The 17,874-nt window shown below is 40.1% G+C and overlaps 1 protein-coding gene across 4 annotated transcripts in view; it reads left to right on the top strand.

Moving 5' to 3' along the window:
- BTRC (beta-transducin repeat containing E3 ubiquitin protein ligase) overlaps window positions 1-17,874 on the top strand; it is a 114,857-nt gene that overhangs the window by 77,777 nt on the left and 19,206 nt on the right. For all 4 annotated transcript variants that reach the window (XM_058029529.1, XM_058029527.1, XM_058029528.1 and 1 more), the window contains one exon: window positions 13,679-13,910. In XM_058029529.1, coding sequence (XP_057885512.1) covers window positions 13,679-13,910 — 232 coding nt within the window. The remainder of the gene's footprint in view (window positions 1-13,678; window positions 13,911-17,874) is intronic.

The following is a 17,874-nucleotide window of genomic DNA, read 5'->3' as shown; positions in this document are numbered from 1 at the left end:
CAGTACTCAGCAAATACTACTGCTTGACTGGAATACAGAATCATCAGTAGTCACTGCCACTAATTGGCAGATTTTAAAATTTATCGTTTTCTCGGAGGGAACTTGTAATGGGAAATAACTCATGTTGTGCAGTAAAAGCAACTGTTCCATATTTTCCTTCATGTATATTTAACACAATCTGTAATTTACAAAAATAGATTTGAATTAGTCTGCCTGTGGAAGCTCATACCCAAGATAACTTCAGCAAGGCAGGCCTTGTTGCTTGTAACCAATGGCTTCATTGAGGCTGCAGCTTGGAGGGAGACAGCAGTAGTCACTGTATGCATTGCTGAGCCTTACTGTTGAGGAAAACTAAAAATGAGCAGCAAAGTAGTTGTGTTCACAGTCCTGAAAATAATATTCTAAGTGGCTGCATTTTTTTAAATTTTACCATAATAATGAATCTTGTCAGGCAAGTAGTCCTTACCTGCTCGACTCGTAATTAGGCTGTTTGCCTGTGCTCAGCAGGCAAAGTTGCCTTCATGATGCCCTGAATTTGTGAAATACAATTGGTCTATACTAAATGTGTGTGCACAGGTTCAGATTCAACTGTCTTCTCATAATATTAATGTCTTAAAATCTCCTGTTGCTGCTCAACACATGATGAAACCTTTGTAGCAGCGACAACAAACTGAGAATTCAGTTAAAACAAGACTAAAATATTTCAGCATTGTTTTTTTCTGATCTCACTTCTCTCACTTTAAACAACTGCTTTTGTTTAGACTAACGTTCATTTAGAAGAAAATAAAAGTGAAAACCACTTAACAACTATACTACAAAAAATTAGATGGTTAATTAACTAAGACTTGTAATTTCTCAGCAAAGAAAGCTCCCTCTCTGACAAGTAAACCTTCCTTATACGTCTTTGATTGTAGGTAATAAAAATGTTCTTAATTAATGCCAATTATGTACATTTGTTGTTTTCTTTCAAGTCACTGTATTCTAGAAAATTGTGTGAACTACAGAGCTGAATCAGGTTGTTCCCTGCCATGTTGATTTAGATCTGTCAGGCATATTCTGGATCATAATTTGTAATCCCAAATAGTTCTGAGGTGGGTTGTAATGGGAGTATTTCAAGGTTCAATTTAGAAGACTACAGATGATTAGACTTCACAGGCAGTTAATTAATTGTAAAACCTGAGTTTTGAAACCGGTTCAGGTTGTAAGTGAAGATCTGTTTGGAATTTAATAATTTGTGGAGAGTATTGACTGAAGTTCCTAGAGAACACAAGCATCATAAAAAAGTCGATAGTTTTTGAAATTTTTTTAATAGTTGGACGGATGTAACTGAAAGTCAGTATTGGATGTCTGAACAGATGAATTCTGCTTGCTCTCAGATTGTAAAGCCAGAGGGCAGGTATATCTGCAGTACTCTTGAAGAACCCAGTCTTTAGTGGCTGCAAAAAATGAACAGCAAAGGCTTGTGAATCCTACAGTTGGAAAGTTATTAAAAAATAATTGTCTATACAGCATCTTTTTAAAAGACTTTCAGATTTTGCTTATGATAAATTGAATACATCAACATCTGACAATTGTAACTATCCAAAAGTCTGTTAAGTGTATAGGAACTCTGATAGAGAGGTTAGAAATACAGAGTCACTTAGGTTGAAAAAGACCTTAGGAGGTCCAGTCTTCTGCTCACAGCAGAATAGTCAATATTGAATTTATAACTCCCAAGTAAGCTCCACTGCCAGGAACCTGCTTCTCCTGGGTTTTGCATCTTCAGAACATCTGCCTGCAATCTGAGGTCTCAAACTTCACCAAGAAATGAAGCCAGCACCTGCTTTGCATAAGAAGGGCTACATTTTGCCCTAGCTGTTGCCTGCCTATATCTCCTAAGATAGCACCAAGGACCCACATCAAGTTATGTAGCCTTGAAGTAACAAATACACAAAGCCAGCTGCAAGCTGTTTTCCTAAAAGGAAGGGAAATATATTGCTGCTAATATACAGAAGTGATCACAGATCTGAAAAGTTTCAGTACTTGGTTGCTGTGGGGGAACTGCTGCTGCTGCCTTCCTGCTGTGTGGTCAGCACCACCTTTTACCTGTCTCATTCAGACCTAAGCCACAGCTCTGTGGAGGTGGGGGGAGAACAGATGGGTTGTGGTGTCAGCCCAAGAGACACCCAGCTGAAGGTCAGCAGCCCAACCAACAGATCTGCAACTACAGAGATCTTGCTTTCACTTGAGATGTCCTTTCACTGCTGCTGGACAGGTCAGATGTCACACTATAATCCTTTCCTGCCACATGCAGGAGGTGTGGGGAGAGAGAAGTTGTTGCCAGTGCTTTTCTCCAAGTCCTCTTAAGGGGATAAAAGGAATGGGCTTGGATGCCATCTGTACTGCAGAAGGAAGGTCTGTGTGTCAGGATTTGGGTGCAGCAGCAGGACTGTGTACAGAGTTCGGGCCCAAAATGGCAAGGACAGCTGACAGATGGGGCTGAGGGACATTGGCAGGCAATGTTGGGAAGTTTTGGTCAGGTGCTTCTGTCATCTACTCGGGTCTAGTTACTTCTAGTCTTTCTTATTGGACTTGTCAGAGACATAAAAACGTAGCTGTGGATAGCCTAGCACATCCTACTGTATTTCCTCATCTCTGTCACATACAAATATTAAAATCACAAACTTCTAAACCCAGGCGATGTTCTGAAGTCCCCCAGTGGTTACACATCAGAATTGCTGTGATGACTAAACAAACTCACCTAAAGCATATCCTCCCTAGGGCACTTACCTTCGGGGTGTGAGTTGTTGCCATGTCTGTATTGATTTTGGAGTGGTAGCTGGGTGTTTCAGTTTGAGAAAACTCAACGTGAATTTTTTCACAACACTCGCCTTTTGGTTCTGCTTTGGAAGGCTGTGGAAACAATTAGTACTGCTGCATTTTCTCTAACTGGTGAAGTGAGACCATGCCTTTACTAATGAATCTGTTTTCTTTAGCTTTCACATGACAGATTTGTTTGCTGACACTTGAGAGAAAGTTTACACTTGTATGGTGTGGTGTCACTTTGTGACATTGCCCTCAACCAGCACCTTTGGTGCTGGGGCTTCGTTCCCAGCATTAAGCAGTGCTTTGTCTTTGTGTGAAGTGTGTTGGGACACATCTATTTAACTGATAGACTTGTGAAATGGAGTGGCTTGCCTATGGCAGCACAGGAAGGGAGTGGGAGAGTTAGGAATAAAACTCAAAAGACTTGGCTCCCATTTCCCTTTCTCATTTTTACATTTGCTCTGCCAGCTTTCAGTTTATCAAGAATTAATAAGTAATAACCTATGATTGAAAAGGCCTGACACTCTTTCTGTTGTGAGATGTTTCTCTGTCCTCAGCATTGTGCAGAGCTCAGAATTGTTGCACCTTTTTAGCTTTACTTAAGTGGCATTATTCAATATTTAATGTGAAATAGAAATGCTTTATTCACAACTGCAGTCAGCTGCATTGGGATGTTCGTCAGCCAAAAGGAGGTGAGGTAGTAGGACTTTTTGATGCCATGAAAATTGAAAATTTTCGACAACTTTTTCATTTAGTTTCTTGCTGCATCTCACATTGTACACACAGCTGACATGATAATCCTTCAGCTTGTCCTAAATTACATTTTAAAATAAAGATCAGTTAATTGCAGCAATCTGAATATTTTTAATCAGTTGTAGAGGGAATTTTTAATGACACTTGTTTCTCTTGAATTTCAGATAAACTAGTGGATGTGTTCTTAATTATGCATGTGACAAAAAAGTAAATCAAGTAAAAACCACAAACAACACTACCCAAGACTGCTTTGAGTGAGATCAGATAGTTACAGCTTAGCATCTATGGCTCTTCTGTGTGGAGAGTGCTAGAGGGAGCTCTAACCCCTCGATCGAGGAACAGGCTGTCAATGGTGCATCTCGCAGTTTGGGCTGTGGCAGGAAACGTCGACTTTTTTGACTTTTTATTTTGTAGAAGGAAGTTGCATATGGTTTTTCCAGTCATGAGCCCAGATTGCTCTTCCTAGATGAGAAGATGCAAATAATATGTTTGTGAGTGTACTATTATTAGATTTAGTACAGCTATTGTGAGCTACCTGAAAATACAGAAAACAAGTGAGAGATATCAATGAGATGTTTAGCAAATAGAGAGTGCTAAAGTCTAATGATCTTTTCCTTTCACAAAGGAGAAAAAATTCTCACCATAGAAGACCTAATGGTATTTAAAAGAGAATACATTTCAAACTGTTGGAAGTAGAAGCTACTTTGCTCAGCATGTAATAGGTTCTTAGATGTTTAGCCAATTATTATAGTAGAAGTTATAGGAAATGGTGGTGGTTGTTAGATAAATTTAGAAATGAGATGCATCTGTGCATGAGGATGGGAGAGATTTCTCACATCATATACTCCACACTGGTAACATTCTTGATATGACACAAAAGTAACTCTCAGAATGGGATGAAAAAAGAAGAGAAAACTTGGGTTTTATTTGTGGAAAGGAAAATATAGGGAAATTGATGCTATTTTCATTGTTTATTAACAAACTCACTAAAAGGAATAGCAGAACCATGGCTTTGAGTGGAGGAACATTTTGTGGAAAATACAGTATGTTGAAGGACCAAGTGAAGCTAGCAGATCTGTTTTGCCCCAATTTACTGGGGGATTTATATTGTTTATATGCTACATTCAAACCTGGCCACTTTGATTGAGTCTACTGTAGGGAGAAGAGTAGTGGAAAGCTTCCTCCCTCCTTTAGTTTGAGGTATTTTTTTTGAGAGATTATTGGCAGGTAAACACTGAGCCAAGGAGGGATCCCTAGTGGAACAGTCTGTGTCTTGGGCTTCTGAGTTGTGCAATTTGAGTGTCAACTGATGGGGATAAAGTCTGCTCAGCTGTGGAGCTGCATGTGCCTTTCTGAAGTGCTGTTATGGTTAGACCTGGTCACTTGCTGTAGCAGAGGGTACTGGTTTCTGCCTTTCTTCTGTCATGTGCTTTCCCATATCAGCAGCAATTGGCCTAACCCAACTTAATGCAATTTCTGAAGATACAGAATTCATTGTCCTCAGCATGGATTTTTGGAGTCTGTTTCTCAGGTCATGAATCTTTTGCCAGGTACCATTGAAAGAATGGACCAACACAATCTTAAGATATAAAGTCAAAGAAAACCTCAAGATAGGATGGACCTCTGAAGGTCTGCAGTTCAGAAGATGATTACTTCACTACCAATCCATTTTGCTTAGAACTTTGTCCACTCATATTTTGAAAGTCTTCCTTTTAATGTCCAGAGCTTTGCTTACCTGTTGCTGTTGCCCTTCTTCCTGTCATAACACACTTCTGGAAAGGTCCTTCATGGGAATCACCCCAGTTTGCCAGGAAGGTAACTTTTGACTGAAAGTTTAGCAGGACAGCTCATCTGGAGAAGACAATGCTCGTTAGCGAGAGAAGATTATTGCATGACCTTGTAGAGGTTATAGGAGGCTACAAGGCAAAATCTCAAGATTTTGGCTGCAGACCACTGACCAACTTTAACTTAGCACTGTACAAGAATATTTAATGGATTTGTCCTCTTGCAGCTGCCTCTGTGGTAGCTGCTAACAGCAGTAGTATTGGTATCAGCCAGTGTGAGTTGCTGAGATGTCCTCTTCTAGATCTGGCTGTATTGGTGGAAAAGAATACCATGCAGCCTTCTCCTGGCTGCTGCAAGTTGCTGCCCTCCAGGATCTGTCAGCAAAACTGCAAACCTGCTCTCAGTTAAGATGAGATGTTTTAGTGTAGACAGTTTAAATAGCAGGTCTCTGCTAACAAGCTTATTTTGACTGAAATAGGTTAGGGAGGGCTCATGTAGCCAACTCCTCCAGCAGATCCAAGGAGTACATTTGCAATGGGAGCAGAGCACATACATGAATCTTGTGCATCTTCAGAATGCTGCTGGGTTTTTGTTTTTTACATCTCTCCAGTATGCCTGGAAATATGTATACTCCTGTAGCTGGGAAATATTATATGATACCCAGCATGTATATTCCTGACTTCCAGTTCTGAATCTCTCACATTGCCTTGGCCAAGTAGTTTGGTGTGCTTATGCCCTCTTTGTTGTTGGTAGCAAAATGCATCTCAAAGAAAAAACTCATGGAAAATACTACTGAGTAAGCCATCTTGGAGGGCTTGTGTTTCATGGTGCTAAGAGTTTTACATAGGCAGAACCATGTGGTTGGAAAATCTCAGTAGTGTTATTGAGAGCAGATAACAGGTTTTTACAATCATTTTCTCTCCCTTTGTGTTGTTCACAGTAGTGTCAGTCTTCTCTGTTACTTCAGCCATGTTTTGAATCACTTGAGTCCACCTACCTGTTCCTGACTGCCTTTCTCTCTGTTAGGGGAGCACATGAAGTAAGAAGGAAATCAACAGTAACACCCATTAAGAGTGACTTCACTCAGGCAGTAGATCATACTTGAGTGTTTTAAAACCAGAAGCAACTGTTCCAGAAAACTGTGTAACTGCTGCTTAGAGCATTGTTTACTTATGCCTCTCCCTGACATAAATGAGCGCTTTGCTGCTACTGGCCATTACCTGATGACTTCAGTAGACTGGTTCTCCAAGTCATAATGTGAATATTCCTTCCCTGCATTAACAGTAATAACATGTAATGGTCCCAGCAATTCAGCTGTGGTTCTGGTAGCCATGCCAAGGAAGAAAGCATTTCCTTTGGTGGTTTCCCGTGGAAGAGATTTGTTGTTACTGGAGTGTCTGCTTTGAAATTAGTGTATGATCACTTTACAGCTAGTGAAAGGTGTGCTCTGAAATCTGTCCCTTTAAGAGTGATGGTGCCTGCCCTCCCCCCCATATGTCTAGATAGGCATTTGGTCAGGGATCATAGTTTGGGAAAGTAACATATGCCAGTGCTGTGCTGATGCAAGCAGATTTCTCATCAGTGCTTGTTATTTGCTAAGACAACTTGGAGATGAGGAGGAGGAGAGGGACTCCCAATTCACATCCATTGCTGGCATCAGAGAAATTTTATTTTGGAGGTTTTTGTCCACACTTAAAATCTAGGTGGGAGACCTATATCGAAGGAAAGTTTACAGTAAGAGCTATGAGATTCCAGACAATTAAACTTTATTAGCCTGTCTGAAACATTAAGTATTAGCTTAAAAGAATAGTTTTTTAATCTCCTCCCTGTTGCTGTTTACTGTGTAGCAGTGTGGGAGGGGAGCATCTTGTCCAGCAAGGTATTATTGCTGCTCTTTGTATAGCCTGTGTGCAAGTTCCCATGGCTCAGTCCTATCTCCCCAGTCCCAAGAGAGACTCCCCACATTCCTCCTTTGGTGCCTGCAGCTTTTCCTAGCCTTGAACAAAATCAGCCTTTTCCCCCTCTTCTGTATCTGAGGTAATATCCTTAGCCAGGTGCCCTTCAGGCTGACACCATATCATGGGTACTTAGATGGTACCTCTGAAAACTATTGCCCTCCCAGGATTTCAGACAGTGCAGCAGGTTGGGCTGCTGTGTCCAGCGTAATTCCAGTGATCTTTCATCTAGATGTATCCTTTCTTACAAAGCTTTTCTGCAGTGTGATTAGAAACCAAATGTGGACAAGCAGCCTAAAGCTCCAGAGAAGCAAAATTGCTAGTTCCTAGGGTGCTGTTAATTTCAGTATGTGTGTTTTGAATTTTCTCTTGAAAATAAACAGTAGAGATGCTGTGGTTTCTTTCATGGTGCTTTCTTTTTGACTCTCAGATGTGATTGATGATCATCTACTTCTGGGTTATGTTCGTTTTTCAGATGTTTCAGTGAGCTTTGCAGTGTGGAAAGTAATTCACTACTGAGCGAGTAAGTCCATATATGAGCTAAACCCATGGTTAACCTCACAGAGGCTGTTATGTGAGATGGAGGCAGGCAGAAATGGGTAGATTCTAAACTGAGCTTTTAAAATAAAAGTAAATGGAGTGAGTTGTTTAATGACCTAGCATTGTAGCCTTGCTGTCAACTCAAACACTGGAAAAGCAGGTTCATCCTGCAAAGGAGAAAAATGAGGAGCTGGCTGCCCTACTCATGTCTCTCAGGTGCTATGGCTCATGAGATCGTGTTTTTTATGGTGAGACAACCCCCTCACCACCCCCCAATTCTCAAAGCAAAGGAGTTATTTTACAGAGAGCTGCCAGTGAGGAGCTGCAAAGGAACTTCTTTCCTCTTTGCTTTGCCATGGCAGTCTGGGAATCAGTTTTGCAGCATTTGGTCATTGCAAGCCTAAAAAAGAAGAAGCCAGCCATAGAAACGGAACCTGTATCCTCTTAATTATGGTATTACTGCCTTTAGGACGTGCAAAAAACACCCTTTGAGCTGCATTCTCATATAACTATCTCTGCCTTTAGCATGGAGGGCTGACATACCTCAGCTCCATTTCACCATTTTTGTTACATTGCTGTGGTTGCATTGTTGTGGCATCGAGTGCTACTTCATCAAGGGCAGTAGCAAACAGTTCCATGGCCACCCAAGTAACTTTGGGAAGTTCAGCTGGGCTGAGTTCTCTGGCTAAGAACACCTTTTCAGGCATCAAACCAAATCATCCTATGGCCATGCTGGTACTTTTTAATCCCTCTGCTTTTCCCACATGCTTCTAACTTGATCCAGAATTCCTGAGCTTTTGCTTCTGGTGAAAAGTTTGGATTCACAGTTATGCACATTTTTAATGTGGTCAATCTTGAGGAATATTCAGGATATAGAGGCAAGCATGACTTTGCTTCCACTGTGACGCTCCTGTCTCTCCCCACCTTCCTAGGCCCCTGGACATACACCTCTGTGGTTCCTTTCTTTGTCATTCCTTTGCTTGGGTTTTTTCCCCCAGTGTCTTTTATCTTGTGAGTAAAGTTTGAACAGTACGTAGAAAGTTAACTGCCTGGAGTCTTTTAAATATAAGTAACACGCACCCAGTAATAAGCTGTCGGTTGTTTTTTTGCTGCCTGCAAAGAAACATAAACACAGCGCTCATTTCTGGCAGGTTTTTACTGTCAGAGTTTCTCCTATTATATTTATCTTACAATTTGCCAGGGGGTGAAGTTATTAAGTTTTAGCAGCAGCCATCGATCAAGTTCACAAGTTAACACGATAAAGGCTCTGTGCCGCTCCGATCCGGGAAAATGATGATCCTCACTCGGTAATTAACTAAATGAGAAAGTTAAATCTTACTTGAGAGCTGGGAGAGATGAAAGAGAGGTGTTTGTCAGTTTCTCAGTGGAAATTAGAAGCAGTTTTCTGCAATTCCCTAAGCTGCTGCTCTGTCATATTTTACATAAGCACTGGGAAAACGTCTTGTAATTAGTGCTGTCATGGAGGATTTTTTTTGCTGAAGGATGTTGGAATAATTCATTAGATTATCAAGAAAGGCTTGTGTCCTGAAATGATTAGCACAGTGAAATTTAAACCATTAACGATAACAAGTTTAGAGCTTGCTGCAGTGCAGAGGCACCCGGGGTATGTCTGTGCCTATTTCAATCATTTCTTATAATTAAACATTATGTCCTCTTTTTTCCTCCCCTTCACTAAGACCCATCCAAAATTCCTGTTAAGGTGGCTCTGTCTAGATCAGTGACTTAACCACAACGGGCGGTGCAAGCAATTGGAGGTGAAATGCTGCAGTTGCAGAAAAGCAGTAAAGGACATTTGTCTGTGTCAGAGCCTGTAGTCCCAGTGAGTCCAGGAAGGAGGGAGGAAACCCAGTATGACCTGTTGGTACTGGACTGTGGAAGAGAAGACCTTTCCTTTTATCTGCGGAGAAACTGAAATTTGCAGTGGTGGTCTAAGCTCTCTCAGTATTTTCAGAGCTTCAGCGTGAAGATGTCTTGAAGGTTCAGAACGTGCCAAACCTTGCTGGGATCATTTAAGCCATTCTTAACATTCTAGGAGGCAGTTTCTCCTTGACTTGAAGAGATGTCGTCTTGCACTGAGTAACACAAAACCTGAATTCATCTACCCAGTGAAAGGTGCCTGAACAAAGTCCTCTGCAGTGACTAGAGGATATAATTTTTTTTTAAAATGCATAAAAGTTGTGACCACTCACATTGGTGGGTAAACACTACTGCTGTACTACAGTCAGGGAAGTTGCTTGGTTTTGGTTTTTTCTGTGCTTTAGGAGACTCCGTGGTCCCCTGTACTGAACAAAACCAAAAGTAACCTTGATTATCATATATGGGTTACAGCTGTGATTTACCATAGCTGGTTTGTTTTATATGCAAAGCAGGAGATTTATCCAGTCTTTATTTATCTGTGTTGAAATATTGCACCTTCCTACAGTTGCAAGCCATTATTTAGATTAAAGTCCTTTCATATATTAGTCCTCTTCTACTTCACTGGGCATACAAATGTGCTTTGTGTTAAATGTAGCCATTTGGAGAAATGGTCTTGTAATTACGGGCTGCACTGGAGCATGGTACGTGGATCCCTGAGCTAGTACCAACCTGAGGCACTCAGTCCCCTGGGTTTCCTGGCTTATGAGCTCAGCTCAGCATTGTCAGAGGACATCTCTGCCATTCCTGCAGATGAGTCGTGGTGCCCAGAGCCGGCTGGGGCACCTCTCAGCCCTCACACACAGGCCTTTGTGGAAACGGAGTTGGGAAAGCTTCATCTGTTCCAACTTAGTAGTTTGCTCTGTTATACTCAAATTTCCTCCCAGATGATGAGCTACCAGTGCTTATTCTTCTTTGCCATTTTTGGAAGGCAAGTTTATAGAAAATGTGATAGTGAACAGTGTATTTGGATGGATATTTACCCTAGCAGTGTGGAGGGCAAGTGGAACAGGTTTTTCTTTATCAGGTGAGGCCTGATTATTGTATCAAGAGAGGCAGGAGGCTGTAGATTATTCAATAATACAGATGCTTGATGATGTTGTTTTGTTGATGCTTTATTTTGTAATAGGCCTTTTTCACTGAACTACCAATGGATTTTCAGGAATCTTTAAATTAAAATTCTGTAACTTTTGTTCTAAACTGTAGTTTGAGTGATTTGAGAGCCCTATCAGTTTATCTGTCTCTACTCTGCAGAGCTGGTGTGTTCATGGCATGTCCTGTCCTCTTGATCCCCTGCTGGTACAAACCATAGGCCATGCTGGGCACACTCTGGGCTTATGCTCACTCCTTTTGGTGTGAAACCAGAGCAGGCAAGGATGCAGACCAGGTCTCAAGTGACATTATAAGAATGCAGCTGAAGTGTGAACCTAAAAAATATTGTGTTCTCATGACCACTAATTTGGACATAAACACTGTAAAGTGCTTTTCTTAGCAGACCCACTTTATAAATCTGGAGCTTCACTTCCAGAGCTGTTAAAAGTACTGGTCAATGGATTCTGTAATTTACTCATTATTCCTATCCAAGAAGCCTGTGTTCAGGCAGAATGAATTGTTTTGTCCCATCTAAGCCATCTATTTGCACACACATAAGCCATGACTTGTATTTGCAGATGTTGCAGCTTCTGTTTGATACCACAAACCAATGTTTTAGGTGTAATTGGGAGCTGAAAGCTGCTGGGAGAAGGATGTTCAGAAGGCAAGGAAAGGCCAGAATGTGGTGCCACCCTGTGAAAGAAGCTGCCCCTTCATTGGCTTTGCACATGAGCTATATGCTCCACTCAGGCTCAGCATGTTAGGCAGACTTCAGAGTCCCTCAAATTAAAAGACACTTGCATAGATTTTTAATAAATGCTTTGTAGAGACAACCCGTTTTTGTAAGATGCACAGCAAACAAAATGAAAAATTAAATGAGATCAAACTTGTGGGTTGCAGTATCTCCCCACTGTCTTAAGCCAGTATTTTTACTGGGATGCCTGTATTGCAGGCAGTTTAACTGCAGCAAAAATTACCAGAATCCCTTAACACAGGTGTTCAGTCCACTCCACAGGTAATCATCTTTTGCCAGGCCCTGAACTACTGTGGACTTTGCTAGAAACACTCCAGTCTTTCACACACAGGACTTGATGCCCACAGTCCCTTTAGTGATTTCTCTTGGCCCAAGAGAGAGTTTTCCTTTCTGGCTCTATGACTTGTTTGCAGTCGTGCTGTCCATGTCAGGATTGAATTAAATCATAACTCGTGTCCTTGTCTTGCATGATCTTGCTGGACACAGCCACACACAGCCACAGCCACACATTTGCAGGGAGGAGTGGGGATAAACCTGAAAACATTGAGCTGCAGAATGGAGCACTCATGATATGATCACCATGCTCTGTGTTCTGAAAGAAGCTTAAGTCAAACTGCAATCCAGAAATAGAAAAGAGCTGCTTGTTAAAAATCACAACTCTTTACTGTCTTTTTCTACCAAAGAAAGATCCAGCTCTCTAGAAATGTTGGAGAGAGTATTTAGGTGCATTATCTCTAAGAAAATGAAATTTATATGGTGATCACTTAAGTAGATTGTCAGATTTTCAAATTTTGGTGTTCCAAAGTCAGGATTCCTGTTGGGATTGGGAGGTATTGAAGTTCAGGAGTTATTTATTCCTGAGAAATGAGAAACTTCTGCATTCCAAATCTACTACTGGTGACTAAATTTTGTGGTGTCTAAATAGCCTGTTGTTTTGGCACTTGCTGAAAAGAGGCTTTTTTGTTGTTTTTCCTTTTCCTGTAAAATCAATTAATCATTGCATTTCTTTTAGTTCATTAGATATCTTTGCAGAGAGATTTAAGGATTCATTTTTTTCCCTTAAATTTAATAAGGGCCTCTGGCAAGGTCAATGCTTGGAATTATCATAGAAAAAAAATAAGGCATCCCTACCTCAGTATTTTAAGTGTTCTTAGATCTGTAAGTTATTTTTAATTATTTGATAATTAATGAAGAAGCTCTGTGTGTATTTTGACAATAAAAATGATGTAATGATATTGACTGTTATTATAATGCTGTCTGGTGTTAAACTGTTGCAATGAAAAAGAGAAAATCACATTGTTTTCAGCAGAAAATAGAAACTATTTGACCAGCATAAGAAAAATAATTTCCCAGCAAATGGTTAATCTTACTTTGACAAAGGATACCCTTACAATGCAAAATGCAGACTTTTCTTCCAGTTAAATAATTTAGAAAGCAGAATTTATATCTTACTATCAAGTAGTAAATTGAAATGTCAATGTTTTGCTTTGTCCCTGAAACTCTTCTTTCAGCTGACTCCTTCTGTCAAGATATTAACAGTGCTCAGAAAGTTGAAAATATTTTATTCTGTGAAAGAAGTATTTACCAAATGTCAGGGTGTATTTTAGCTGGCTTTGCTCTCAAGGTGTAATTCAATTTTTTTCATCCCTTTCATGCATTCCCTATGAATTTTAGCAGCAATCCATTCTTCAGAAGAAAAAAAACAGAATACAAATGCAATTTGCTGTAGGTGCATTGAAGTAACTGGTGTATGTACATTAGAAATCCAAATGCATTTTACTGTCTACGTGTTAAATAAAGTTGTGTTTATGTTAAAGTGTTGCTGAAGGCTTCCCATGTGACCAGAGTCCTTTGTGTGTAACTCTGGCACGAGGCAGTGCATTGTCCTGCAGGCTGCACTCAGGCTGATGACAGCAGCCGGGATCTGTGGTCTGACAGCTTTCGTGTGTCAGAGTGCTTTTTGCCTTCTGTTGTCTGCCCCCGAAAAGAAATTGTACAACTGCTTGTGTTTTTTTCTCATATGTGTTATTTGGGTTGTTCCTCTCCTTCCTGTTTACAGACAAAACTTGCCAATGGCACTTCCAGTATGATTGTGCCCAAGCAAAGAAAACTGTCTGCGAGCTATGAGAAGGAGAAGGAGCTCTGCGTCAAGTACTTTGAGCAATGGTCCGAGTCTGACCAGGTGGAGTTTGTGGAGCACCTCATCTCCCAGATGTGTCACTACCAGCACGGACACATAAACTCATACCTCAAACCCATGTTACAGCGGGACTTCATCACTGCACTGCCAGGTACATCTGCAGCCAGAGGGAGCTTGCTCCTGGTCTTTCAAAAAACTGTTCTGTTCCACCCTACCCTGCTGGAGAGGTCTCTTGTAGGGTCAGTTTGCAAAGCAGATAATAGCTTTTGAATAAAAAGCCCTATACCGGCATGAAATTTCATAATATTTTAATTTGTGTTCCTACTGTATGTCAAGGCATGATCTAACACCATCATGGTTTGTCTAGGAGTAACTGCTAGCTAATCTCTGTATTGCATGGGTAGTTATCCCAAGCCACAGGGCAGGTAGTTGTGCTCTTAATGCCCACAACAATGCATGAATAACGAAATTTTTTAAATTAAAACTACTACTCTTTCTGGTTGCTCAGCTGAGGTTTTCCCTTTTCTTATTTAGATATTTGTCTCTCTTTCCTACTGAAATAACTTCCTGAAGCCATTGCTTTGATTATGTGTTTATTGCTAATAGAAAATGGAGGGCATAAGAGCAAGAGATGGAAGTGTTCTGCTTTTTACACCTTTGTAGTGCTTTCCATTGAAAATATTATCCCAGCTATTCTCAGATGTGGCATTGGGCAGATCTCACAGAATGCATACATAAAGTAGTGTACATGCAGTTTTATATCCCCCTTGTCTTATAGATTGGAAAACTAAGGTGGTAAAAGATCAGATATATACAGCAATAGAATTTCGGAACCAAACATAAATTCCTGGCTCTTTAGGTCATATTTTTTCAGACCATTAGGTCATACCTCTGTAGACAGATAAATAGTTAGATACTTAATAGATTAGCATTTCCATGCAATATGTCCTTAGTTTGAGAGGGACCTGAGCAAGAAGTGGTACAGGTGTTGTCTCTAAACAGCCAGTTGAAGAGAGCTGTTTCTTGCCAAAAGCCTCTTCTGTGGATACCTTTATAGAAGTGCTGAACTTCTGGCAATTTGATCTATCTAGTCGCTTGTTCGTTCTTCAGAAGGGAGTTCTCAACATGAAATATAAATTCTAGCCTTAAAAGATGGAAAGAAAGCATGTTTAACTGTGAATTGTATAAAGCATAAAGGCACTGCAGGAGTTTTGCTAGGAAGTTAAATAGATAGACTCATTGGATTTTAAGCTCATTGTGCCCAGTAATCAAATGGCTGTTGTAGCATTAAAAAAAAAATCTTAGTTATGCTAAGTACCTGCTTTATTTTAGTTTTTAGTAGTCCAGTGGCAATAATCTTCTTGTACTTAGAGCAGCATTATAACTTGTAGAGCTGCTGTGTTTCAGAAAAATAGGAAATGTTTGGAAACTGCATTGATTTCCCCACTATTAAAGTGGAAGTATACATGTAGGTGTTACACAATTTTTCCAGGTCTTTCTCCAGGGAACCCCATGAAAGCACCCCATGAAATCAACACATCTCACTGCTCTTGGTTAATTTCTTCCTACAGGGCTTTTTCTGAGAATTTTGGGCAGGTGCTATAAATACTTGTAGAGACATTCCAAATTTCCTGGCCATACCATATTTGTTACTGGTCTATTCCCAGTTGCCCAGGAAGCAGCTGATTTTAGTCTATCAGAATGCAAAATAGATAGGAATCAAGCAGTTAATATGTGAGTATTTTAATAGTTGGGGGAAATGTGTATGTAAATAATGTATATGCATCAATTTGCATATTTACAAAGTGCAAGTGTCCTAGTGAATATCACTCTGAGGGAGAAAATTAAAGGCAAGGAATTGCACTGGTGCAGACTCTGCAGTCTGTGCAGGATGTCCTGAGTATAAGCAGGTTCTAGTGAAGGGAATGGGAGGGAAGAAGGTAAGAAACTGCCTGGGAAAAGATGATGAACACTAAATTCTAAATTAAGTCATATAATGAAAAAAAGCCTCCTAAACTCTGAAAGTATTTTTTAGCTTTCTGAAATTCTCAAGTGTTCAGTATTCTGGTTTCATTTTTACTACTCCATTCTCTCTCCTGCTCTCCCCCTTGAGTGAATAAAACAATAAAGCTTCTTCAAAATCATGAGGCATCTTATCTCTGTCCTCCTAGCACAGTCCCAAGGAATGACCAGAATTAAAGGTAATTTCAGATCATGGGTATGTGTTACTAATATAGAGTAAAGTTGGGTCAGATTATTTTCCCAGTGCTTTGAACAGAATTAAGATTGTTTGAAAAATACAGCTTAACTGTGTACTTAACAAAGTTAGTTCAGTTTCTGAAAAAATAAGGCTTCTGCTTAGCATTTTCAAGCTATTTAACATTTTTTATGAGGAAAGTAATTTTGATAAGGATTTCATGTGTGAAATAGCTGAAACATTCTTGTTGGTTCAGAGGGTTGAAGGGCTAATCATGTTTCACATCCATTTAACAAAATCTTCTGTGAGCAGAGTTTTCCCTTTTTAAGGAAGCAGTGCTTTGTTAGATACATGCCTCAGTGAGTTGTGCTGTTCCTAAGAAACAAAATAATAAAATTGAGTTTGCAACCAGACCAGAATAGCTCTGCCCATCCACTTGTCACAAATGTAAGGAGGTGAGGCCAAACCATTAGTATTCTTTAGCTGCAAAGGGTCTAGTATCAATGGCAAAGGATGACTTAAGGACATGGCAGTAGTTACAGCACCTTATTGCAGCCAAGATCTAAAGTGCAACTCCTGATGAAATAGAAAGGGCACATGGGTGGAGATTGCTGTGCCCAAGTGTTACAGTGTAGCCCTGCTTCCTAAAACTACCAGTTGCTCCCCATATATAAAATTAATTCATCTGGTGATGCTGCTGACTTAAAGCCACCTGTAAGGATTCTATGGAGGCAGGCATTTGTAAGTGTCTTGGTGGGTCTGTAAATGTCTGTGAGCCTGCTGGAAGCAGCACAGACTGGGAAATCTGCCATTTCCACACAAAGCTTCAGGAACAGGGCAACAGGATGTCCATGTCTACCCTGCCAGTTGTGGAATTCCTGCAAATTCCTGTTCATATTCACTAAACCATTATCTTCCTCTTTCCACAATTTGCTGTGAAGTCAATCTAAATTTACAAACACTTCTGTTTTTTAATAGTGGTTGTACATGTCTCTTCAGATTAAATACATAATAAAGGCTGATGATGCTTTTATTTTGCAGGTTGACATCTAATTTTGCATCTCTAAAGATAAGAAATGTCAGACCTTTTTCTCCACTCTCTGGTTGTGCCTGGTATCATTCACATGCTTTTTCTACATAAAGATTGAAGCATAAAATGCTGAGCAGAATATCTGACCCAAAGTGTATTCTAAGTTTAGTATATTTGAAAGCAGCAGGAGGAGCATGCTGAATTGTCTCATTTTCCTGCAGTGGGAGATACTTATGAGATCTTTTTGTTAAGGAAAAAAAGGTTGGGCCATTTTTGTGTCATGAACTCTAATCAAAGTCAGCTGGTTGCACCCAGTTTGGGTTTGCAAAAGTCCAGACATGTGACTGCAAAAATATACTTACTGCTTTTTCTTACCCTCTCACAAGCAGGGCCTGGTCTTTGAGGCTGTTGTTTTAAAAGCAAGAAAACATGTATTTAACTTTGTCCCAAATGTGAACCAGAGGGAAGATGCATGTAATACCAATCTGCAATGATTCTTTTTTCTTGGATTGAACATTATGCCTGAGGGATGATGTGGTCTAAACCTTCACAAAGTGTATGTATGAAATTCAACCTGTGAAGTGAGATAATCTCTTGGTGGCGTGTCTCACTTGTGAACTACACAGCCTTCAAGAGAAGCTATATTTACGCAACTTCTCATTTAAAAGGCATCTTGTTTTTCTGAAGTCTTGATTGTGGTTAAATTTGAGTTGGTAAGGGCACATTTTGACTGACTACATCCATCCAGTTAAGAAATACAGCATAACCTTCAGTATGTAGATATTTCAGTGAGCTGCTTGGTGCTAACCAGGCAATTGCTTTACATTTCATTCTGGTCATGTTGAAGTAAAGCCAGTCCTGGTATTCACACTGGAAAATATTTGCAAA

The sequence above is a fragment of the Melospiza georgiana genome, chromosome 8 (genome assembly GCF_028018845.1).
Source record: "Melospiza georgiana isolate bMelGeo1 chromosome 8, bMelGeo1.pri, whole genome shotgun sequence".
Classification (NCBI taxonomy): domain Eukaryota; kingdom Metazoa; phylum Chordata; class Aves; order Passeriformes; family Passerellidae; genus Melospiza; species Melospiza georgiana.
This window is presented reverse-complemented; position numbering and strand designations above follow the sequence as displayed.